The sequence below is a fragment of the Acomys russatus genome, chromosome X (assembly GCF_903995435.1).
Source record: "Acomys russatus chromosome X, mAcoRus1.1, whole genome shotgun sequence".
Lineage (NCBI taxonomy): Eukaryota > Metazoa > Chordata > Mammalia > Rodentia > Muridae > Acomys > Acomys russatus.
In genome coordinates this window covers 28,760,509-28,786,721 of record NC_067169.1, presented here as the reverse complement: position 1 = coordinate 28,786,721, position 26,213 = coordinate 28,760,509, and the positions used below count along the sequence as shown (strand labels likewise).

Genomic DNA, 26,213 nt, shown 5'->3' with positions numbered 1-26,213 from the left:
TAATAGCATGGCAAATGTGGTGCGCAGGACTTCCCAGCTGCTGGTCCTCAAGTAGCTCACGGAAGCCACAGACATACTGCTTGTGCTTGTGAATGCCCAAATCCCATTCTGGTGTTTTGACTGTCTCCTAGGAATCTGCGGGGCTGTAGGAAGCAACCAAAGGGCTCTTCCGCAAGCCAGGACTTGACATGGCTTCCTCTTGTCCTCACACAGACCACCTTGGACTATCTGTTCTTCACAGGCGGCCTCCGGTGATCACGTGCACTTGTATTCCTACCTAAGGGTGCACTCAGGACTCATTCAAAGGGATTACTCTCTGGTAAGAGGAAAACTGAGACCTGTGAGATCCCTGCTGCTTTATTACCACATGAATATTGGGTAGGAATGATTGTTCCCGTGGGACCGTGAAAACGAGCCAGTGATCCGCCTAGCACAAATCTCTGTCCTTTTATGTAAAATATTATTAGGCTTTCTAGAGCTCTGCCTTAATAAAATCTTTCCTAATCCAATAAATTTCAATAGATGAAATGTTTGCTTCCTCCTCCCTTTCTCAATCCCAAAGCCTTTCTCTTCTGGCTTAAATGTCCTTTAAATGCACTATCTAGTGTTACTGTTTATGTAACCCTCCGTTCAAGTATCACGCAGCATACCCAAAGCCATAAAGGAACACAACACAAACTATTCCTGGTGAAAGTCGGCCTCAGAAACTGCCAGGGTCCTACGGCTTTTCTAATACTTCTGTTGACAGGAAGACTCTTCTCTTACTAAAGAAGCAGAAAGAATTTAAGCGCTCGACACTGTTAAACCATTAATTCGCTTAAAGGCTCAAGTGGAAGGCCTGAACAGTTGGAGCCTCCTTTGGCTGGCATAAATCTATGGTCTCCAACAGCCTACCAAGGGTGGGCGTCCAGGGATCTAGAGAGCTGACTAACATGGAAACGTCTAGATCTAATTCCACCCCAAGACTGGAGGGTATTGCCTGAGCTCTCCTAAGTCACTTGCTATCCACAGCTAGCTCCAGTAGGTGGTCCGCACGAGGTCTTATATCAGCAGCATAAAATCACCTGGAGCAGTCTGGAAGCCCTTTCCTGGAACCCACTCACAGATGCCCTGATAAACTAGATGGTTCTAAAATGCCACTAGATTGAGGCCCAATCGATTAAGTCACCACCTGCAGCTTGTTAGCTGTACAAAAGGATTCAGGTGTGTACGTTGCCACAGCAGCTCTGCCCAATACTGGGTATCCTTCGAACAGTGTCTGCCCCCTCAGTTTCTTTATCTGTACAACGGGTAGTGAGTGGCTAAGACTTCAAGCACCCCGCGCCCCGCCTTAACTGTACTAGTTTTCATCTGGGACGTAGATTCACGCCCCCAAATTCTAGGATCCCCCTCCCCTCTTTCTACATCCCTCACCCCCTCCCCGCCTTGCTTCTCTGGTTTCCGTGCCTCTCGCTCCAAGGTCTCAGTGAAAGCTACAGGCTTGGCAACAGGGCGGGCTCGGTCACTGCCCCCAGCCTGGCCCTCGCTCCGGGCGCACAAAGCCCCCGGCGCTGACGTCAGGGCCCCTCTCGGCACGGCCGGCCCCCAGTGCAGGCGGAGCTGCGCGGCGCTCCCAGCCCGGCCAGGAGCGAAGAGCGGCCAGCCCAGCTCAGCCAAGCGCAGCCTGCCCGGAGCCCGGCCCCGCGCACGTGCCTGCCAGACCTGCAAACTTGTGCCACCGGCTCTCGTGCGTCCCCCGGGAACCCAATCGCCTGGAGCTCGCACCCCTCCCTCCAGTCTCCAACCATGGGTAAGCGATCGTGCTGGCCCCACGCCACCGCCACGGCCACCACCACGGCCACGGCCTCGCGTCCGCGCCTCACAGCCGGGCGCGCCCCGCCCTACCCCAGCTCAGGTGGCGCTACCTGAGCCACCTGGGTGACCCAGTCCAGACTGGTGCGGGAGGGGAAGGAGGCTGGAGGTGGGAGGGGCACCGCGCAGGTGTCCGCAACGCCCAGGTGCGCCTCCCTACTCCATCCACGGGGACGTCCCCACTCCCGCTGCACCTACACTGTACCCAGGCGCGTGCTAAGCGCGGGAGCTAGAGAACTGGGCCCAGAGTCGGGTAGCAAGGGGGATTGGGCAGCGCGTCCCGGACTACAGGCTCCTGCTTTATTTCAAGGGGTTGGTAGAGAGTGGCTTGTTGCCCAATTCCTGGAACGATCTCTCTGTCACCCGAGCTCCCAACCCTGAGTGCAGTACTGTTTCGCCCTAGGACCTTTAGTTCTCCTGAAGCCCAAGGAAGCATATCCACACACCCCCCCCCCCTTAAAGCCAGGATCTTCTAAGAACATTCCTTTCTCGGAACCCAGATCTTTGAAACCAATGAAGTGGGAAGGGGTGGGAGGGGACAGGATGGGACGTACTGCAAGTCTTTCTTTGTTCCCTGTTCCAATTGCCTAAGTGGAACCCCCTAAGCAGGTGGAGCCAGTGAGAAGTGGGTTCCAGTGCAATTGGGGAAACGACTATCAACAGTGAAAATTACCTGGCCAGAGGTGGGTGTTAGGTGGCTGGAGAATCCCTTCGGTCATTTCCTACCCCTTCCCTCCCCAAAATGCTGCCGTCAGCAACATGTCCTTAAACCCACACCATGGGGAGGAAAACTCAGAGTGCCTTGGAAATAAGCCTTGTGTGGCTGCTTGCAAAGCTATGTATGAGAAAGGGGTTTCTCTCTGTTTCATTTTCCTTCTCTAGTGACAGCTCCAGCCACAGCGCCACGAGGACTCAGAAGGGACCCTCGGGAACATTTTCTAACGTGAAAGTCAGTGGGCTTAACCACTGAAGGTTAACGGGCCAGGGCTTAAGAGTCACAAGCAAGCCTTCAGCCAGCACTTGTCACTACACTCCCTCCTCTACGTGTGTGGGGTGGGGAAGTGGGTTGTTTTTTCTTTTTTTCTTTTTACTGATTGAGTTTTGGGAAAGAGATAGCAAGGACACATTTTCCGTTTAAAAAAAAAAAACCACCCTGGATTAACGTTAAACAATTTTAAAACTTACTCTGATCAAAATATGAAAGAAGAAATACATCCCAAAAAGTTAGATGAAAGCTAGGATAAGAGTCTTCTAGAAAGAGTAGAACTGGGTGGGTGGCGTGTAACTCTGGTTCTTACTGCTTTCAATGCTCTCCTGTGAGTGAGCAGTACCCATCAACTTGGTCTCTCTTTTAAATGAGGTTCATGCCCAAAAGTCAGATGAGAAGTGTGGGCAGCTTGTAGCTGCTTTAGCAACTAATGCTGTCCAAGGTAATTGTAGTTTCCCAGAACTGCAGGATTGAGGAAAGCGGAGATTTTGCTGAAATGAAGTTATTTCTGCTGTTTGAACTCCAGTCCAGCACAGGAGCACCTTCTGCACAGTGGTGTTTGAAGGACTCTGGTCTTTACTGGGGGTGGGCTTTGTTTTTAAGTGGGCGTGGAAAGGAGCTGCAGTTCTCATGAAATAAATATCCAAGCCAGAAGCCTGCTCTCAAGGAAGTACTTTGTGTCTTGGACAATTATTGGTTCTACATTACGGTTGCCAATTTATGTTAATTTGTGCATACTTCATTGGTTCTGGCAGTAGCCTTGGTTTTAGTTTTGTAATTTATGTGAAAAAAGTAAGTTCCCCTCATGCCAAAAAGGAAACATAGTGACTTCCTTTAAGCTCCAAGTAAATACACTACAGGGCAATGAACTGGCTTTATTTTTCCAGATGTTGTTAATTACTGTACCCTGATGAAATGAGCTAATGTAAATGAATTAATGCTGGGAAATTTCTGACCATTGGCCCATTCCATTGATTTTTATACACACGACACTTCTTAACGTGGTATCAGTTACTTCACTGATGAAATAGATGAAATTTGTAGACATGAAAGCCCCCTTGGGGTTTCACTTTAAGCTATTTTAAAAAGTGTTAAAGAAAAAACATGATAAAAAACCAGCAGCTGCATATACAATTCCATCTCTCCATTCGTCTTCAAAGAAAACGAGCTTTTATTGCCTAATCAACTGATTTTCTTTTCTGCTCTGTTTTAGCTACCATTCACGTACAATTCGCACATTCAAAGTAGGTTTTGATACAGAGTTGTGTAACTATTACCCCATCTTCACCCCCAAAAGAGACCTGTGCCCATTAGCAGTCCCTCCTCATCCTCTCTGCCCTCCAACCCTAGCAACCAGTAGCCGACTTTCTGTCTCTATGGATTTACCTCTTCCCAATGTTCCAATAAATGAAATAAGCCAATTAATGTTTGAACTCAGTAACGTGGGTTATTTGGCACAATGAGGAGATGTTGGTGGATTGTTTGTATAGAGTACACCACCTAAATTAGTGTGCTGAGACTAATTATTTCTCCAGCTGAAGAGTTCACATGCCACAACGTGTCCTCCATCTACCAGCACTACTCTATTATATCTGATGGGAACCTATTATGGCCAACACAGTTTTGATTCTGTTTTTCTGCTCATAGGCTTGAAGACATAGTAATTAAACATATGCAATGCAACAAATTCTCAAAAGACCTCTGTGGAATATGGCTCATGTGTCCAGAAAGAGATGCTGACATTTCATTAGCTTTTTATTACTTGGATGTGAAGAAATCCAATGTCACAAAATATGGATGGAAATAATTATTTAACTCATTTTTCACAGTAAGGGAATGTATTTTAGTTTAAGACAGGCTCTCACTATGTTTCCTAAGGGTGTTTTCAAACTGGTGGGCTCAACTGGTTCTTCTGCCTCAAACTGATTCTCTGCTTCTCAAATAGCTGGGGCCAAAGACCACTATACCCAGTTGATGGGATTTTTTTATGATTATAAAGTAAAGTCATGTCACTATTGCTTTAAAATATTCATTTAAATTATATGTGGTGGCTTATAGCTATATAATCTTACCACCTAGGGGATGGAGGCTAGAAGATTTGGGGTTCACAGATATCTTTGGCTATAAAGCTAGTTTAAGGCCAGCCTGGGCTGCATCAGACCCAAGAAAGAAAGAAAGAAGAAAGAAAGAAAGAAAAAACAAAAGTGCCAGTGAGTTGACTCAGCTAGCCAGCATAACTGGAAGGGGAAACTGACTCCCAAAAGCTGTCCTCATGCACACTGTGGCAAGCACTTGAGTACACACACACACACACACAGAGAGAGAGAGAGAGAGAGAGAGAGAGAGAGAGAGAGAGAGAGAGAGAGAGAAACTAACAATAGATAAAGCTTACAAGAAAATCCAAGGTCACTGAGATGGCTCAGCCAGGCTGGTAAAAGAGTTTGCCATATAAGCCTGATTACCTAAATTTTTGTTTTGTTTTGTTGTTTTTCGAGACGGGGTTTCTCTGTGTAGCCTTCGCCATCCTGGACTCACTTTGTAGACCAGGCTGGCCTCGAACTCACAGCGATCCGCCTGCCTCTGCCTCCCGAGTGCTAGGATTAAAGGCGTGCGCCACCACCGCCCAACCATGATTACTTAAACTTAATCCCTGAACCCTACATAAAAAAAGATGGATTTGGAGGTGTCTTATCTGTAATCCCAAAACTTCTACTTTGAGATGGGAGGTGGAGAGAAGAGAATTGCCCTGAAGCTCATGAGCCAACTAGACCAGAATACACAGCAAGGCAGAAACAATAAGAAAGACCTTGCCTTGACAAGACGGAAGGAGATAACCCATTTTGGAAAAATTTTCACTGACTTTTACATGAACATCATGGCACACACACACACACACACACACACACACACAGAGAGAGAGAGAGAGAGAGAGAGAGAGAGAGAGAGAGAGAGAGAGAGAGAGACGGACAGACAGACAGACATAAATAGACAGAAACAGAGTAATAATGATGTGTCACAAACCATCTGGAGATTTTGGTGAAAGGAAAGGCCCTAACACAACCAGCCTGTCCAAAGCCGGAAAATAGAGAGAACTCTAGGAAAGTCAGGCACCTGGTCCATGCCCCAGCTTACCCTCACCACTGACTGTATACTCATTGTACACCATTCTCGCCTCTTCAACCTCAGTCTACTACAGAAAGTAAATCTATAAAACTACTTCCTTAAATCCATACACATCTACAAGTATGTAATTTAGGGCTCAAAAATGAAAAAGTATTATTATAATTGAAAACATAAGAGCAAACAGTTCCCTCATTGCTTAAATACTGTTTGGTTCTGTCCAGGCAGCAGCCAAACGTCATTTGTAGTTGGGTGAAATGCTGGCACCTTCCATGTGCCCGCCTACAGGATGATGGCTGTTCTCCAAGGCAAGTGATGGACAGAGCCCTAAGGATGCCTTTTTAAAAACATTTCCAGCTCTGGTGTTTACCCTCTTGTCTTTATAGAGCTCTTCCTGACCCCCACACCCAGGCTGTGCTCCAAAAGGAAGCAGTGCCCTGAAGACCCCTCCATACAACATTTAGTTTTAGAAGTTTGCTTAGAAATTCAGATGCAATTGGAGACAAAAGAGTGGTGTCCTGATGCATAACTGGGCAGGAAATGGTCCCAGCATGTGCTAGGCAGCTTCCTTCTGAGACTAAATGTCTAGTGAGGAGCCCACCCGGGGCCTCAGAGAGGCTCTTTTCAAAGCAGGCTGAAATTTTCTGAGTAAACCTCAAACCAAGTCCACCAAGGACTGTATGTGACAAACAAGAAGTAATTGATTCTTTATTTTTGCCCTAGCAGTAGCTGTTGGCCAAACCACTTGGCCTCCCCAGGGCATTTTAGAGGACAGTGACATCCGGGATCAAGCAGTTGGATGCTTTCTTGAAAATGCCAAAGTGGTAAATCCTATAAAGTGCCTTTTCTGTGTCCTAAATGTATTTGTTATCTTTAAACATTAATCTGCTGAGTTTTTGTTGGATACTCAAGGCCTTTCTTTGACCAAGAAATCCCAACTGGGATTGGGGTTCCTTGAAGTTTTCCATACATGAATCATAGCCACTCATTGGTTTATAATGACCAGTTTGCAATACTTTTAAAGTAAAATGAGATATAAAGACACTTGAATCTGGTCTGTGTGCAGAATCCTTTCACATCACCCACCCCACTCCCCATAAAACTTTTAACAGTTTATTACCATTTATTATTTTGGCAACTATTTTCCAAGTGACTCATTTTGGATAAGACTTTGCAAAGCAATGGACCTGGTTTGAAAAGAAAGAAAACTTCCCTTGGGGACTCATATTTCGTTAGTTTATGCAATGTTGGATTAATTTGCATAATTATGGTAACAAATACAACTGTTATGAATACCTTTTGGGACAAAGACAAAGGACTCTTCTTAAGTGCATAAACTGATAAGAGAAGTAATAATTATCATTTGGAGAAGAACTCCAGTTTTGTGGGCAATATTAAGTAAGATTTTAAAAAAGAATAGAAGATACAAAGTGCTCTAGTTACTTTGTCTCATTGCTATGATAAAAACACCAGACAAAAGCAACTTAAGAGAGAAAGGGTTTATTTGGCTTACTGTTTGAAGGTACAATCCATATGGTAAGAAGTCCATGCCGCAGGAGTTTGAGGCTGCTGATCACATTCCAGCCATGGGAGGCAGAACAATGAATGCAAGTACTCGGCTCATTTTTGTTTTTATGGGATGACACACACGGGCAGGTAAGGTGGGCCTTCCCACCTCAATTAAATTAATCTAGATATTCCTTCACAGATATGCACAAAGGCCAGCCTAATCCAATTAATCCCTCACAGCAGTGTCTAGGAGGGCAGAGGCTTGCCTCCTAGCTGAGTCAACATCTTGTGAAGTTGACAATATTGACCATCACACAAGGCAATGAAGTGAGTGCAATATGCTGGGTGAATGATGTTGGTAAGAGCACTTCTATTATATATTGGGGTCATATTCATCATTTAGATCATTGTAACATGATCGTACTGGTGATCATGGCCTGACACATTGGTATATTTATTAATAATATGACTGTCTTCCTTGCTGCTCAAATAACCAATTGTTTCAAAAGCAGAGATAACTCTATGCATTGTTGCTACCCAGTGTTCATTTGAATGATCAGCATATTATAGGAGCTCCAGATATATTTTGTTAGAAAAAATGGAATATATCATATAAGATGCAACTTTCCTCCAATAGACATATATGGACCCTAACATATGCAAAATCATTACAAGCTATGATAAACCATTTTTGATTAAATAGTACAAATAACATCATAGTGTAATTAAAATTAATATTTGTGTCACACCATTTTACATAGTAACAGAATTTTAGCACTGGAAATTGCCTTCAAAGTAATTCCATCACTTCAGGCAGCACAGACACAAAAACAATTTACACAGCAGTTTGAATGATCCTCCATTATTGTGGTTGTTATTGTTTTGCCTTTAGCTTTTTGTCTCATGATGTTAGATTTTCTTCTCTCAGTGAAAAATAAGTTCTTCTTGTCAAATTTGTGAAATTTGGGAAATCTAGGGAAATACTTAATTTTGGTGAAAACTTCCATTGTTTTGAGAATTAAAAAGCATCAAAATGTTGCTTTTCCATTCTCAACAGCTTTAGGGTTAAATCAGCATGTACCACAGTACCCTGAAGTGAGCATGTGCAGAATGAAGCTTGTGCCTCTGCCTTCCTGGTAGTACAACACCCTGACTATTAAAGGAACGGAGGAGACCTGCTTAGATGCACCAAGGACGTGTGTTATGCCTTGAAGCAAAACTCAGATAAGCATAGACTCAACCCCCCCCCCCCAAAGATACCAAGGCAATTTTACAAAACCCATGGAGAAGGTCCTGTAGGGGAAAAAATGACTAAGGAGGTGTCTGAGACAGAATATTCAGGGCCTGTGAACAGACGAGGAAAGGCAGGAGCCCCGACAGAGGCTGTTTTGTGGATACCTTAAGGAAAGGAGAATGGTCAGATGTGGACGGGTGGGGAGAGCTGAGGCCAGACTGTGTGGTATCATGCCTGGGAAGCAATCAGTCAGTACTCTGTTAGCCATAGAGAATCATGAAGGGCTTTTAAGCAAGTAAGTGACAGCTGAAGGAAAATGGCAGTCTCCCCTAGGGACTAAAAGGATGACCATTAAAGCTGAACATGGTGATGGAAGCGTGTAATCCTAGCTACTTAACAAGGCAAGGTGAAGGACCATTTGGGTTACAAAGGCAGTTTAAGGATAGCCCAGGCAACTTATGAGCTCTTGTCTCAAAATAAAGCTGTTGTTACTGTTGTTGTTGCTGCTGCTCTAATGAGGAAAGGAGATGGAGAGAGAGCTCAATCAGTAAAGCGTTTGTCCCACAAGCATGAAGACTGGAGTTCAAGCCTCAGAACCCAAGGTGAAAGCAGATGGATTCCTGAGCCTTGCTGGCCAAACAGTTTAGCCAGATCACCGACTCAAAAGACAAAATCGACAGTAGACAATACCTGAGGAATGACACCAATGTGTGTTCTGACATCCACATACATGCGCACACGTATACCTGCACACAAATGTGCATACACACACGCACACACACACACACACACACACACACATGCACACTCACTCACTCACACTCCACGAAGGCGGTACTTGGGAATAGCTCAATGGTAAAGAACTTGCCTACCAGTGCATAAGGCACTGGATTCCACCCCCAGTATTCCCCAAATTAAAACACAACAAAACTAAGCCAGGCATTGGTGGTGCACACCTTTAATCCCAGCACTCAGGGGGCAGAGGCAGGCAGATCATTGTGAGTTCGAGGCCAGCCTGGTCTACAAAGTGAGTCCAGGACAGCCAAGGCTCCACAGAGAAACCCTGTCTAAAAAGAAAAGAAAAGAAAAAAAGCTAGAGAAAGCTCCACTAACATAGAGTCCCTGGTTGTAAACTTCCAAATGAAAGCATAGGCAGAGTTCTGCAAAGACTGAGACCTTGTCTCCTCTGTGAGGGTTCTAGTGCAGACTTGCGCTGAAGGTGTCCTATGAGGAAGGAGAGAAAGGATTGGGGCTACCCATGCTGAAGAGGTAGGAGCGAACAAGGCTTATCAGTGGGAGCCTAAAGAAACTAACTGGACATAGGAAGGGGTTGGTGTGGTGGAGAATAGAAAAGAAGGTCTGGGGACTCAGCAAATAAAGTCGTTGCCACCAAGACTGGCCATCTGGGTTCGATTTCTGGGACCCACATGCTGGAGGTTTGAGACTGACTGCCTCAAGTGTCATCTGACCTCGGCACACACAGCATAGCGTGCACTTGGGCATTATATACACAATAAGTAAAAGTAATAAGAATGTAAATAAGGAAAACAAATTTGGTGGGCTGACCATGATCCAGTTGGGAATAACACAATTTAGTTTACTATAAATGAGCACAAAGAACCTTGCAAATCTTTTATCGCCTCCCTTTCAAGTGCACAGAACAAAGTGTAAACTTCCTCGGATGGAAAAAGATAAGGAGTGACTTTGACGTAACTCCTTCATGATTTGAAATTGAAGTAGAATACCACTCGTGTCTATTTATCTGGTCATTGTTATTTTTTTAAGCATGTCTGCTGATTCATTATGAAGGATTTTATAGTGCCTACAGCTAGAGAGGTGCGTAGGGTAAGGTAGGAGGGAAGTCATGAGGAACTTCCATGCCCTCTTTTGCTACACTTAACCTCACAGAAAATCTATGGGCTGAGCAACCTAGAAGCTCCCTGTCCCCTCTCCCTTGCTTTTTGTCTTTTAGAGTTTTAAAAAATTGGCATATGTTAATGATATATAACAATGGCCTTCCTTATGGCCTTTTCATATGTGTACATGTAATTTGGTCATATTCACCTGTCGTTGTCCTCTTGTGTCTCTCACTGGTGTATTGCCGAATACTTAGCAGCATCCCTGACCTCTAGTCACTACATGCTGTGCCATTCCTATAATTATAACAGTCAAATGTCCCCAGATATGGTCTGATCACCTTAATGGCCTAGGGGATGGGTAAGGAGCCATACTGAGAAGTGTTTTGTAAGAGGAGAGTGCAGATATAGCTCAATTGGTAGAGTATATTTCTCATGTGCAGGAAGCCCTAGGTTCAATCCTCTGTACCTAATGATGATGACACATGCATAGAATCCCAGCCCTTGGAAGGCAAAGGTAGGAAAATCAGAAGTTCAAAGTTATCCTTGCCTACATCGAAAATCTGAGGCCAGTGTGGGCTACATGAAATCTTGTCTCAGAAAAGGGAGTGGCTACTAAAAACCTTTGTGTGCCACAATATCATAAAGTCAGAGTCATAGCATCATTGAGGACTTGGCTGAGCATGTCTGCACATTCAGTGAATCTCTGGTTAAAAAGAGAGGAATGCTTGCTTTAACCCCCACCCCCAGCTTAAGAGCGTTGTATTTTGTTTTGATCTTTTTCTAACATCACTAGAGGAGATTGCACTTCACTGGGGAGCTTGGTAGGCCACATGGTTCATGCTTTCCTGGAAGTAAAATGACACTATAAACCACCTCAATATTGAGGCACCATGCCCTCCCCCTCCCCTGGTTTACTTGGGTCACTTTGTCTAATGTGTGGTATACTTTCTCGCTCAAAGGGCTCTGTCTCTGACATTTGTTGTGCTTACTAAAATCGCTAACATTATCCCCCCTTGGTTTGGGTACTTGGAAAGACATAAAGGAGCTAATCACGTCCTTAATTACTACAATGGCCCTTCCAAATTTAGACTTCATCTCCTTAGCTAGAATCAAATCTAACCAGATTAAGGCTTTAAGGCTGCCTTCCTACAGGTTGTCCTTCGAGTGCCTGGCTGTATCTTCATCATGTTTCTCAAGTTCAAGAGTGAAGTACATAGACTGACTTCCCACTTGTTGCTCAGAGATCTCTCTCCTGTGACCACTGGATCGTCCTTCCTAGTCTTAACCCACCTGGTCTTCACCGCTCTTAACCCACCCCAGGAAAGACTAGAAGGCCCAGAAATCTGACCATACTTGTAAACGAGGTTTTAAAAACTACAGAAGGCACATCAGAAGTGAAAGTTTGGAGGAACCCACGAGTCCTGCTGTTCATTTATGTGCAGCAGGTCGCTGCTGTAGGTGGGGAGTGTGGTGTTTACAACCTCTCACTGGAAAGGCTGTTCTCATGGCGAGTTTTCAAATGACAGCTTGAGTTCAGACATCAGTTCCTTCATACAGTGAGTGAAGAACCGAGTTACCATTAGCAAAGTCTCACAAGCACCTTGGGTCACATTATTTGATGTAGCCCCTTATTTCATATTGCCCTCTTCATCTTCTCACTTGGCATGTTCTGACACTTTGCATGACAAGAAAAACAGAATCCAAAATGTTAAAGGGTTAAAGCTCCAGTGTGTGTGAATTATGGCCATTCTGCAAAGCTTCTGTACTGGATATTACGTGACGAGGGCTTGTCACAAATACTGTTAGATGCTTTGTTACAGGCATGGCTATTACAAACTCATTTAGCATTTGTTAGCCACAAAAAGTGTGCAGATCATAAGCATACAGGCTTGATACATTTTTACAAATGCAGAACATAGGCCCAGGCATATTATCTCAGTGATTAAGTACTTGCCTAGCACGTGAGAGACCATGGGTTCTGTCCCCACCACTGGAAAAAAAAAGGCCAAGCCTGGTAGTGAACTGTTTAATCTCAGCTCTTTAGAGGCAGAGGATCTCTGTGAGTTTGAGGCCAGCCTGGTCTACACAGTGAGTTCCACGACAGCCAGGGCTACATAATAAGACCCTACCTCAAGATGGAAAGTGGAGGGGAAGGAAGTGGACGGGAGAGAGAAGGAGGAGGAGAACAGAAGGAGGAAGAGAGGATGATGATGAGCAAGAGGAGGAGAAAGGGAAAGAGGAAAAGGAGGAGAAAAAAGAAGAAGAGGAGGAAGAGGAGGAAAAGGAGGAGGAGGAGAAGAGGAGGAGGAGGAAGAGGAAGAAGAACTAGGAGCCCCTTAGAAAGGGCCTTTCTGTCATTCCCACCAAGGGTAATCACTAATTTCTAGCAGTATAGTTTTACATTTTATGTCAATTGACTCGTACAATATAAATGCTGGCAGCTTTTTCTCAATATTAAAAACACCATTTTAAAACCCAGGGATATTTTCTGTTCAGAAGAAAAGCATGCTTCTGAATAATTATGGTTAAGAGCATTTATGAAAAGCCTCTGTCTATACAAATTTGGTAAAAAGGTATATAAAGCATGGGTTTGTACCTCCTATTTTAGGTGAAAATCACAGCAGCTGTGAGAGAACTTGGAAAATAGACAAGAGATGGGTTGTATGTGAAAACATGATGGAGCTGAAGAGATGAGGAAAATAATATATCCCCATGAGAGGGAAAGTACATGCTGAGGAGCTTTCCATAGAGAGGAAGCTGTCACTGTTAGCTTAGATCATTCCGGAAATGATCAATATGGATGCTTTCTGGCTTCAGGATATAAGGCTGCACTAGATGCCAGGGCCTTTCTCCAATGAGTTTCCTGAATAGGATTGGGACTCAGGATGTGTCTGAATTAACCACAATTCCTCAGAAGCTGGCAGTAAATAAGAGTACAAAGTTGGAAAAAGGTTCGAGTGACTGTAATGATTTCAGATTTTCATCCTGCAGATACGCAAATAGATACAGAATTATCTTCGACAAATGACTTCTTTGAACATTGTTTGGACATACACAGCTATAACCTGTCTGTCTTTCCTCAGTTTTATCTTCTTGACCACAATAAAGATGTGGTCAGCAGAATGGATTCTTTATTGTCCCACAGAACTGCCTTTAAATTTTATCATGACATCATGCCTTTCTAAATGATTACTCCCATGCATTCTCCTCCTGAGAGCATGAGAGAATTTTAGCTTCCTGGTGCCTTCAGCTTTGGTATATTTATATTGCTCAATTTTTAAAAAATAAATCTGGTAGGTATGAAATGGTATTTTAGGGCTTTTATGTTGAATTCCCCGCCCCCCAAGAGATGTTGAAAGTGTGGGTTAGGGAGGTTTTTGGCCTCTTGGGTTTTGTCTTCTATTTGTGTCCTTGTTTGTCTTCATATACCTTTTGGATCCTAATCTTTAGAAATTATATGGTCAGTGCCAGTTTGTCCTGTGTGTGACCCACCTTTGACTTTGCCGAACATGCCCCTTATTGTACTGAGTTTTCAGTTTATCAGAAAATCCCAAATATCAATGCTTCCTTTACTACTTTATAATTTGTGCTTTTCTCCCCTTGTCTTATTTAAAAATCATCCTTGTCCCTATGGTCAGGAAAATGTTTTTCTTTTCCTCTGATGTTTTTTTTCCAAAAAAAAAATTTTTTTTTTTACCAAATTAGACTTTGAATTTTTCAGTCTTCCTTTACTTGTCTGTGTTGTGTGTGTATGTATACTTTCTTGTGTATGCAGTGGTGTGCATGAGCCCACAGAGGTCAGAGGTGACCTCTCACTCTCCACCTTAATCCTGAGACAAGATGTTACATGAACTTGGAACTCACTGGAGTTTGGCTTTGTTTTGGTTTTGTTTTGTTTTGCTTATTGGGAGTGGGGGATGGGCTGGTGACCAACAGACCCAGGCAATCCTCTTATCTCTGCCCAACCCCTCCTTACTTAGCATCAGAGTTCCAGATGTCCAAATCATGCCTAGTTTTTTAAAGATGTATTTACTTGTATGATGTGTGTGTGAATGCCTAGATGTATGTATGTATGTATGTATGTATGTATGTATGTATGTATGTATGAATGAATGTATGTATACTACATATGATTCTGGGACACTCAAGTCAAAAGAGGAGGTTGCATCTCCTGGAACTGGAGTTACAGAAATGTCTACCATATGGATATAGGGAACCAATCCTAGATCCTCTGTAAGAACAAAAAATACTCTTAAAAAATCGAGCCATCTCTTCTGCCCATTACCTCATTCCGAGCTTGTTATGTGTCTACTGGGGATTTGAACTCAGGTCCTCATGCTTTCACATCAAGCCCTCCCTGTCCCTTAAGCCCTTTTTCTACATCAGGATGTTTTTCTTTTCTTGTAGAGTGAGGCTGAAGTGTGCTATTTTATATTCTCTGTATAGAAACCACCCATGGTGTGTAACTCATCCTTTTTGTGTTGGTTTTATATTTTATGGATATGTATTACATATGTGTGTGAGTATATCTCTGTGCTAATATAAACAGCCTTGATTACTATCCATTTAAAATAAGCCTGGCAATCTCACAGAAGTTGCTTCTTTTAGCTCTTCTATACTGGGCTATTCTTGGTCCCTGCTTTTAGAATGAGCTTTTCATGCTCCACCAGCATCCCTGGTAGGCTTTTGAGTGGGACTTAAGTAAATGTACTGACCAACAAGCTGATTCTTCATGATCCCAGTCTTCCCATTTGTAGACATTTGACCTTCAGTACCCAATAATGATTTCACATCCTCTTAACATTATTTTAAGGTCTCTCGTAGTCTTAGTAGCTTCTTTAAAAGTAAATCAAATAAGGTCAAGTTGAACTCCATGGAATGTCACAGTTCCCTTCCATACACTTGGGACTTTAGGATATCCAGCCAATGGGCAAACTTGGTCAACAAAACAGTCAGTATAGAAAATTTGATTCAAGCTGGGCATAGTGGCACACGCCTGTAATCCCAGCACTAGAGAGGCATAGGCAGGCAGATCTCTGTGAGTTCAAGTCCAGCCTGGTCTACAAAGCGAGTCCAGAAAAGCCAAGGCTTCACAGAGAAACCCTGTCTCAGAAAGAAAGAAAGAAAGAAAGAAAGAAAGAAAGAAAGAAAGAAGAAAGACGAAAGAAAGAAAGAAAGAAAAAAGAAAAGTTGATTCTGAGTTAACACATACTAGCTTGTTGGTAAGAGCTACGTATAATAGCTATGTGACACTGTCACTGCTTCAGGGTTTAGGTTGGTTGGTTTTGTTTTGTTTTGTTTTTTGAGACAATCTCATGTAGTCCAGGCTGGCCTGGAGCTTGCTCTACAGCTATGTCTGGTCTTGAACTCATGATCTTTGGTTTTCACATGCCCTGCCCCAAATGCAAGAATGGTGTGTACTTCCATGCCTAGATTTGAAAGGTATTTTTTGTCTTTGTTTTTGTTTCTGGTTTTTTTGTTTGTTTGTTTTTTGTTGTTGTTGTTGTTGTTTGGTTTTTTGCTTTTTTGCTTTTTCGAGACAGGGTTTCTCTGTGTAGCCTTGGCTGTCCTGGACTCACTTTGTAGACCAGGCTTTTTTTCTGTTTTGAGACAAGGAACTCTTTGTGGACCAGGCTGACCTCAAACTTGTAGACATACGCATGTCTCGGCCTCAGGACTGTTGAGTTTAAAGACATGTGCCACTACTGCCAAGCTTTGAAACTATTTCTAATGGATTCCTGTTAAAATTTCACAGTCTCTCTTGGGGTACAACCATTTTCAATAGAAGGAAATTTTCTATGTCCAACCTAAACCCTTTCCTTCTTTCTTGTAATCTCCATAAAGACTGAACTAGCAGGCCCTGTCCTTAGGGTTTTTGAAGTCCTAAAGAAGATTCCCTCATCACAAGATGGTAAATCTGTTATTGTGTGGAAATGACAGTTTAACATTTAACCTGTGCCTCCAAACTTCATAGGCTTCTAGAGAAATTGTGAAGCAAGCAGCCGTCGTTGCACGGTGCTCTCTACTGCTTACCAGCATTTTCTTACTAAAAAAAAAAGTGATTTGGAGTCTCACTCTCTCTCAGTATGACCAGGATCTCTACATTCTTTTTGGAAATAACACTAATTAGAAAAGGCAGTGCAAGTAATCAGCTAAATAATAACTGTGGGGACAGCAAGATGGTTCCGTGGATAAAAGTGCTTGTCACTAAGCCTGGCAATCTGAGTGTTGTCTCCCCAGAATCCACTTAAAGGTAGAAGGAAAGAATCAACTTCACAAAGTTGTCTTCTGACCATACATGGTCTCCCATAATAATACATTTTTTTTTTAACTTGGGACGTAGAGGCAGGAGGATCACTGTGAGTATGAGGCCAGTCTGGGCTACACAGCATGATTTAGTCTCTCTGTCTCTCTCTCTTTGTCTCTCTGTCTCTCTGTCTCTCTCTGTCTCTCTCTGTCTCTCTCTCTGTCTCTCTCTCTCTCTCTCTCTCTCTCTCTCTCTCTCTCTCTCTCTCAAACACACACACACACACACACACACACACACACACACACACACACACAAATACAAATCAAACAAATAAAAGAGCAGGGAAAGGGACACAGGCCTTCAATCTCAGCACTTGATAGATGGAGGCAAGAGAAACAGTAGTTCCCAGTTGGAAGAGAAAGAAAAAAGGCAATTTTCCATTGTGTCTCCGCAATGTCCACATGTTACTTCCAAGTTCAAGTGATGTTACTTGTGGGAAAATGAAAATTTCATGGTCAATTCAAGATTACCTAGTTTCCCTAAGTAATTTAATGGAACACTTCTCCCAGAATATTTTACATAACGACGCACCCTGCAAAGAGGAGGCCAGCAGTTGGCCTGTAGCACAGGCTTGATTTATTTCGGAAAGCAGCTTATTCAGCTGTCAAATGAGATTACGTGTGCGGCTGCTACTCATCACTTCATAGAAATATTTGTATTCTTCAACAAGGCCTCAAACTTTATTTATTTATTTATTTCAAGGGCAACAGAAGACACAAATGTAATTTTCCAAAAAGATAAGCTTTGGGAATGTTATTTTTTGTTTATTTGATTAGTTGGGTTGAGGTTTTTGTTTTTTGTTTTATTCTGTTTTTTTGAGACAAGCTTTTTCTGTGTAATAGCCCTGGATGTCCAGGACTCTCTTTGTAGACCAGTCTGTCCCTGAATTTACAGAGATCTGCCTGCCTCTGCATCCCAAGTGCTGGGATTAAAGGCACATGCCACCATTGCCACTGCTGGCAAGAATGTGATTTTTAGAAGTAGGGTGCTGTTACTGTCTCATGGGCAGTGAAGACTCAAATCAAATTTGTGAATACTTTCTGTGTCTATCGATGGTCCTTAGTACACACACCTAGACATGTTTAGATTGCAGCCACCTTAAAAGGCTGCAGACTTAAGAGTCATTCTCAGGGTTTTCTTCTTTTATAAATGTGACCCCCCCACACACACATATTGGGTAGCTTCATAATGTAAAATAATGTGAATACTTTACAATGTAAAATTGAAATCAAGGGTTGAGGGTGTACGTCACTTGCCAGGGATACTGGTGGCCTAGAGCTCCATTTCCAACACTGCAAATATAAATAAATAAATAAATAAATAAATAAGAGTATTCCTTAATGGTAGGACATTTGCCTCGTATATGCAAGGTCCTGGGTTCAATCCTCAGCACTGTAAAACAAATGGATAAATAAATAAGTATTGGTTCAGGGCATGGCTCAGTGGTGAAGCGCGTGCTCAGCATGCACAGGGACTTAGCTTTCGTCCATAACACCAATAATTAAGCACATAAGTAAATAGGTTAAACTAAAGTCTAAATTTGGATGTGAAAATAAGATTCTTTTTATTTTACCATCTTATTTTAACCGTTAGGGATTTGTGAAGACAAAGAAGTAATTTCGTTGTGATAGAATTAGTTTCCAGTCTTAACACAGCAAATGAGATATTAAAAAAAAAAAAAAGAAAAGAAAACAGCTGAACATGGTGATACACGCCTTTAGTCTGCCACTCTGGAAGCAGAGGCAGTTGAATTCTGTGAGTTTCAGGTCAGCCTGGTCTACAAAATGAGTCCAGGACAGGTAGGGCTACACAGAGAAACCCTGTCTTGCAGGGCAGGGAGGGAGGGAAAGAAAACAAGGCTGGGGCTGTAGCTCAGTCTTTTCATGTTCTCATCTAGCATACAGCAAACTTTGGGTTTGATCCCCAGAATCTCATAAATGTGGGCTTGGTGGAACACACCTGTAATCCTGGCAGAAGGATTGGAAGTTCAAGGTCATCCTCAGCTACTTAGGGAGTTCAAGGCCAGTATAGATTGCTATTTAAAAAAAAAAAAGAGGATCAGGAAAAGAAAAGGCCTAAGCCAAAGTAACTGGTGTGGTAAGCCTCACCTGGAAGCAGATATAGGCCCCAGTACTAGTAACAATGCCAACCTACTCAGATAATTCTCTTGTTACTCACAGGACTCTTACTATGAATGTGGTACTGTGGCTTGTTGTTTTTCAGACAGTCTGCTTACATATCTCTGAGTGGCCTAGCAGCAGCTTATGTATACTAGGCTAAGCTTGAACTCCTTGGTGATCTTCCTGTTTCTGCCTCCCTGGTAGTGCTGGGTTGGCAGATATGTGCCACCATGCCCAGCAATGCACTATTCTTTATCATTTAAAAAAGGCAGGGGACTACAAATGGCATGTACAAAACTGCATCATAATGAACTTCAGAAAATCCTCTCTACCAGATATTGAGGGAGGATAGAACAAAATGTAGATTATTGAATCTACTCCTCAACTCAAGGCCTTAATTGTTACTCACAAATAAGGTTATTTTTAATTTATTGGTATAGAATTTTGTATATTGAAGCAAATCATGGTCATGTCAAAAACTAGTCAAATTTTATCACAAGAATATATATCCTAGATATAACAGATAAATATGATTCTATAGATACATAAGGTAAAATAGTTAAATAAGGTCTTTAAAAGCCTCAGAGACCTACGAATATAGGATTTAAAGATGTTTTTACTATTCTAATGATTCTTTGACAACAAGACAAGTTAACACCTGGCAACACCCAGCCTACCTCAAAGAGGATGATGAACATCAAAGAACCTCCTTATGGAGTTGGCCTCAAATGTGGCAAACAAGCCACTGGGCAAAATGTCCTCATTTGTGCCACAGACAGAATTCTGTCTAAAAATGGGCAAGTTTAGATGCAGGCAGAGTCAATGACCAAACTCTGCCAAGACAGCGTAAGCAAGTCTTCAATAGTTTCTGCCTTGCAAATATGTCTGTCAGAGATTTGGGCTAAAAGGCTGAAGATGATGCTCCAATGTTATAGAGAGTGTTGGGTGACTATTCAAGTAGAAAGTTGTCTCTGTCATCTTTTCATTTTGGAAGCTGCTAACCTGCACTTCTGGTTCACTCAGGAATTTAAGTTTTATGCTTTTTTCAAGTCTCTGATGGGGTTGAAAACCAGATAGTTTAGTCTTACAATTGAGCTTAGTTGTTTAGAGGTAAAGATGTTTTTAGATCAAGATAGATATTTTAAGTTAATTGAGATGAGATATGATAGATATTGATCTTCATTCAGAAATTTAGACCCGACAAGATAGGAAAGAGGCTTTCTTCAAGTTTGACAAATACAAATAGCCAAATCACTATGAATGTAGCATTTATATAATCCTTGATTATCTCATGGTTCTTCCTGCTGTATGTAGTTTATTTTATTCATGTGTGATAATATAAATGTATATATTAAAATTAATTTTAAAAATTAAAAAGAAAAGAAAATCCTTTGTACTATAAATATTTTGTTTGTATATTCTTTAACTTCTCTAGCCAACACTCACATAATTAATGTAACAACAAGAAGAATAAAGATAAGGTAGAGGAAGCCTGGTGTGGTGGCACACGCCTTTAATCCCAGCACTTGGGAGGCAGAGGCAGGTGGATTGCTATGAGTTCAAGGCCAGTCTGATCTACAAAGTGAGTCCAGGACAGCCGAGGTTACACAGAGAGACCCTGTCTCAAAAAACCCAAACCAAAACAAACCAAAAAAGATAGGGTAGAATGTGGAAGCAATCCAATTATTTTTTCATTCATCATTTAATTTGAAGTAAGAGGCTTAACCTTTTTACATTTTGAGAGCTGCTAATAACCAGTCAAATGGCAGGTTTAAGTGTCAGGTTGCCCTGACTTTCCCAGTTGCTGCTAGGTTGAGGTGCATGAATTATACAATATTTGGGCCTTTTTTCTTTTTCGTATGCAAGCATAGCTTCTTCATATGGTTCATTCAAATGTGGCCTAATTTTCCAACATGCTAACAAAGGGGAGGCATGGTCTCAATCTCAGACCCCAGAGTTCCTTCCAACCAGCCATTGTTGTTCTAAAACATCGTCCATGTCATAGTCTCATTCTCATCAGTCTTCAAAAGACACTCATTTTAGTTTCCTCTGTCTGTAGATCGGGAGTTGCTCTCACAAATACCATCCTGCACAAGGACAGGAGGCCACACCTACTACTGCAACTCCTTTGCAGAAGCAAACAAATAATGCCCTAGCATCTGCTTCTGTAGGCACAGCTTTCTGTGTGCTGTCTTGCTTAGGTGTAAGCAATGCCTGTCTGGATGGATATGACATGTGGACAAGCAGGGGAAGTTCAGTATCTTCTTTCATTCACAGTTGTGTGCTTTGATGCTAGTGTACAGTTGATGATGGGCACTATTTTTATTTTATTTTATTTTATTTTTTTGGTTTTTCAAGACAGGGTTTCTCTGTGTAGCTTTGGGTGTCCTGGACTCGATCTGTAGACCAGGCTGGCCTCAGACTCACAGCAATACGTCTGCCTCTGCCTCCCGAGTGCTGGAATTAAAGGCGTGTGCCACCTGGCGATGATGGGCACTATTTACAGGAAGTGGTCTCTCCATGTATTTAGTTGAAGTTGGTAATATGTATATATATAATTGCTAGATAATTGTTAAATGTTCACACAATTGAATGATTCCTAAAGATGTTTATACCTCTTGTCAAGTCAATACCTCACAAAGAATTGTCCTCTCACATAGATATCTGCACAGATTTTTAAAAGTCTTATTTTTAATTACTTATGCACATTATTAACCAATCATGAACATTATTAGAAATGAAAATAATATTCCTTTTTGAGGGTGAGGAACAGGGAAGCCTGTACCTTGATTTCCTAGAATTAAAAGTTGATCCATGGCTATTGAGATATCTCAGTGAGTAAATGTGCTTGCCATCAAGCCTGCTGACCTGAGTTCAAATCCCAGGACTTATATGATGGAAGGAGAAAACCAACTCCTGTGAGTTGTCCTCTGACCTCTAGATGGGTACTCTGATATTTGTACACACACAGAGAGATGTGTTTTTAAGATTTAACTAATTAAAATATCATCTTTCTATGAAACAAAGTAAACAGAACCTGGTTCATTAGATAATTTACTTTTATTTGTATACATTTGCATAGTGTTGGTGGTAGAGTCCAGGAATTTGTACATTCTAGGCATGCACTTTCCACTGAACTACATCCCCAGATCTAACTTACATATGTTTGAAAGTTGGCACTTGTCCTCAAAAATATCAAGGAAAAATCATAAAACTCCATATTGGCCAGTGAAGAAACTCTCCAGACATGGCAATGCATGACTGTAATCACAGTATTCAAGAGACTGAGGCAGGAGCATCATGAGTCCTATACCAACTGGGTCTACAGAGAAACTTCAAGACTGGCTTAGGCTACAGGAGAACCTGTCTCAAACAAACGAAAAGCACGCCAAACTTAATCTCTTCTTACTTCTCACACCCATCTCCAGTCTGTCTTTTCTGCTTCCATTCCCCTATATACAAATGCTGTAGAAAAGGTCTACTGTTTAGACTTGACCTTGCTAGCTACAGCAGTACCCGAAGAGAAAGGCTGCAGCTAAGGCTCAAGCTCTGAATATCTACAGTAGCCATTTGGGGTAGTGTTTTGACCCATGTTGATGCCATCAAAGGCATTCTTTAAGGCACCATTTTCTTTCCTAGCCAGCCTCACAGCTCTCTTAGCACATGTTCATTGCTCAAGGGCAATTTTCAGTGTAGGCTACACACATAAACCTTATGCACTGCCAGCCCTTGCCTTTGAAGTGGACTCTAATAGTCTGGTGGCATAGGCACTTGCAAACAGAAAATTTGTTTTTTGTTTGTTTGCTTGTTTGTTTATGGTGGTGTGGGCCTGCCATGGAGCATGTGTTATGAGTCAGAGGACAATGTATGGGAGTCAGTTCTCTCTTTCCACCATGCATGGCCCTAGGATCTAACTTACATTATCAGCTTTGGAGGCAAGTACCTTCCTTTGCCTGTTGATTTATCTTGCTAGCCCTAAAGAAGAAGTTATGATAAAGGTAAATATAAAGCAATAAAAATATATTCAAGAAAGCATTTTCCTCTGATGATAGAATACTACTTAACACTGGCCTGTAGCTCTCCCACAGACATGTGTGTATACACAGTTCTGTCTTCTTTTCCACTGTAGTTGACTGTTTGCGTGACTGCGTTAACAAGTTTCACATTTTACTTGCATCCACATGCTGCTCTTTTTACAAGTGCACAATCTGCTGAAATGAAATATGCAGCTGGGAAGAACTCGACCTTTCCAAAAGGGCATTTTCTAAATGTAGCACATTATCATTGATAGTCTTGTGCAATTAGGAAAATAGAAATGGTTGGGGATAAAGCTGATCAAAACCACAAGTCATATAGGAGAATCAGCCATAAATGTCAGTAGCTCTAAATGACCTGACACAACAGCAGCATTACTTGGTGCTTCCTTCTTCACAAACTTTGTGACACTGCCAGGTTATATGAAAATGAATAAGGGTGCTGGCAAGATGGCTTAGCTAATAAACGTGCTTGATGCTCAAGTTTAACCTCTTAAATTTGATCCCCAAAAACCATGGGAGAAGGAGAAACTGACTCCCAAATTAAGGCATTATTTAAATGCCGAAGGAATTCCAGTCTCAAATGTTACTGTCTAATTCAGTAATTCATTTGATTATTTTCATACTGTTATCACCTATAACTATGTCTGGAGGTCACAAAGACAGGCTATATGTTATTATTCCTATGATAACTTTGTAATTAAAATAGCAAACTATACTTAGTTGATGTAAAAATATCTACAGTTTTATTGCTGGGAGAAAAAGGAAAGAAACCTCTGTATCTAATGTGTTCTTGTCCAGTAACTGAATATTCGTTTAACAGGAATGTCACTTGGTGAAATAACGTTATGTAATAAAGCACTAAGGAGATTTAAATGGCTATCATTGAAAAAATGTAATATGTTTTTAAAACTATTATATATGTGTCCTTCCCATGTTAACAGAGTACAACCACCTTATTAGAGTGTTTCTTAAAATTTTGCAGACACAGTCATTAGTTGTACTTGAGCATGGCAGGAATCTTCAGCTCTGAAGCTCCTGACTTTTCACGAATCTGTGCAATGTCTCATTTGAGCTCTTCAGTCTGTCTGTCCCTCCACTCTGTTGTCACAGAGGTCCCTTAAATCTTAAATACTTCTTTAAGCTGAAGCTTTCTTCCAACACGCACAAATTTATGAACAACTACATATCTTTTCAAACAAATATGAGCAGTAAAGAGTGCTGCATTCTTTTCCATTCAGTAGCCTGGAATAGGTGCCCAGCAGTGGTCCCACCTCGGGACAGTACACAGGCTAATGTGGCAGGCATTGGCTGTTCTGCCTTTTGAATAGAAGTGTTTTACAAATGGCTGAGGCTTGGTGTTCACATCTTAGAAGAGGAAGGAATATCAGTTTGTGGAGCTATGGGTTCATATTGATGGGATCAGTGTGTCCTGCTTTGGATATAAGCAGCGACAAGTGCCTTTTGTTTGTTTGTTCCTCTGTTTAGATTTCCATTCCAAAAACTTGGGGGCAGCATAGGAGAGAGATTCACTTCAGCTGCGAGCTTCTCTTTGCTCCACTCTGGCTGTTATGGAAACCTTTCATTGGCAGTGTCTGTATTTCTGTGTTTACATCTTTGGGGTGGCTCAAACAAGCTCCCTTGGTCACTGAGAAAATAAAATTATAGTTGTAGCCTCCCAAGGCAGGCTCAGAGCCTGCTGCCTGTGGTGCCCTTCCTGCTCTCTACCCATGTGTCTCCTTCCCCTGCTGAGGGTGGGTCCCCAGCAGCTAAGGCTCCTGCTGGGCCATTCACAGCTCCTTGGGGGGCATGGGTAAGTGGCAGATGCACTTAGTTAGTGGACATATTATGAATGCAGGAGAATGAGCTTTGACAAGAGTATTGAAGTCAGGACAAAAGGACGCTGCTGTTCTGAGTCTACCTGATTTTCACAGAAAAGAGAATATATGGGTATATTAGTTAAGAAGTGAGCATATGGTCATACATACACATGGCACATATATTGCCCCCTGCCCCCATCATCTAGGAAAGGAGCATATGTTAGCCATTATGCATATATAATACATATGCTAATGTGTCTTGTGTTCATGGCAAATATACCCAACATCCACACACATATATGTTATATGCACATATACATACATGACACATACATATATAATATAGTACATATAACATATGCATATATTGTGTATATATATACATATATATTTAAAAGACACGTGTGTGTGTGTGTGTGTGTGTGTGTATGTGTCTGTGTAGTGGACCGAGCACCTACTATCTATAGGCACTATTCTAAATGCTTTCCTTGATCAGACATTGTAATCCTTGCCATATTGCACATGTGACAACTGAGACCCCATAGCTAGAAAATATCAATATCAGTGTTTGAAGTCAATAGCCCTAGCTGGATGGGCAGTGCAACCGTTTAATCTCAGCACTCAGGAGGCAGAGGCAGGTGAATCTCTGTGAGTTTAAAGACAGTCTGGTCTACAGAGTGAGTCCAGGACAGCCAAGGGCCACACAAGAAACCTGTCTTGAAAAAAAAAAAATGAAGTCAAGGACTCTGGCTCCTTATTTATGGCCCTCACCTCCTCTTAGTGGAGACAGTGCAGCTGATACCATTTAATTAATGGTACCCTGGTTTGGTTAGGTTTGGTTTGGTGTGCTTTGCTTTGCTTCGCTTTGGTTTGGTTCAGTTTGGTTTGGTAAGGATTGCTGCTCAGAACCACAGGAAATCTGCTAAAAGACCCAGAGAGAGAACAAAGGCATATCCCAGCTATGCACTAGTCTCACCTAAGAGCTTTGAGAATGCTAGTGCCTAATATCTGGTCCCACCTACATAGATTTGGGTATAATTCTTTCGGGTGACACCCTGAGAATGGGGAGTTTTTGTGCTTGACATGTGATTCTAAGATGGGTGCATTGGACTAGACTATACCCAGTGATAAGGAATGGCTGATTTTGAAGGGTGGCCCAACCATTGCTTATTAAAAGGCTACACCAGGCTGGATGGAGCTAGCTGCTGGTTTTCACATAATTCTGTCCATGGGCCTTTGTTTGTTTGTTTGTCTGTCTATTTGTTTTGACATAGTATGTCTCTCTCATGTAGCCCAAGCTGGCCTTGACTTCTCTATGTAGCTGAGGATGACCTTGCATTCCTGATCTTCCTGTCTCCATACGTCCTG

General features: G+C 42.1%; 1 protein-coding gene across 1 annotated transcript in view; it reads left to right on the top strand.

Annotated features, from left to right (window-relative positions):
• Nucleotides 1–1,560: 1,560 nt before the first annotated feature.
• Nucleotides 1,561–26,213, top strand: part of Gpm6b (glycoprotein M6B) — a 155,479-nt gene continuing 130,826 nt past the window's right edge. The window contains exon 1 of the mRNA XM_051142156.1: nucleotides 1,561–1,789. Coding sequence (XP_050998113.1) covers nucleotides 1,786–1,789 — 4 coding nt within the window. The 5' untranslated portion in view covers nucleotides 1,561–1,785. The remainder of the gene's footprint in view (nucleotides 1,790–26,213) is intronic.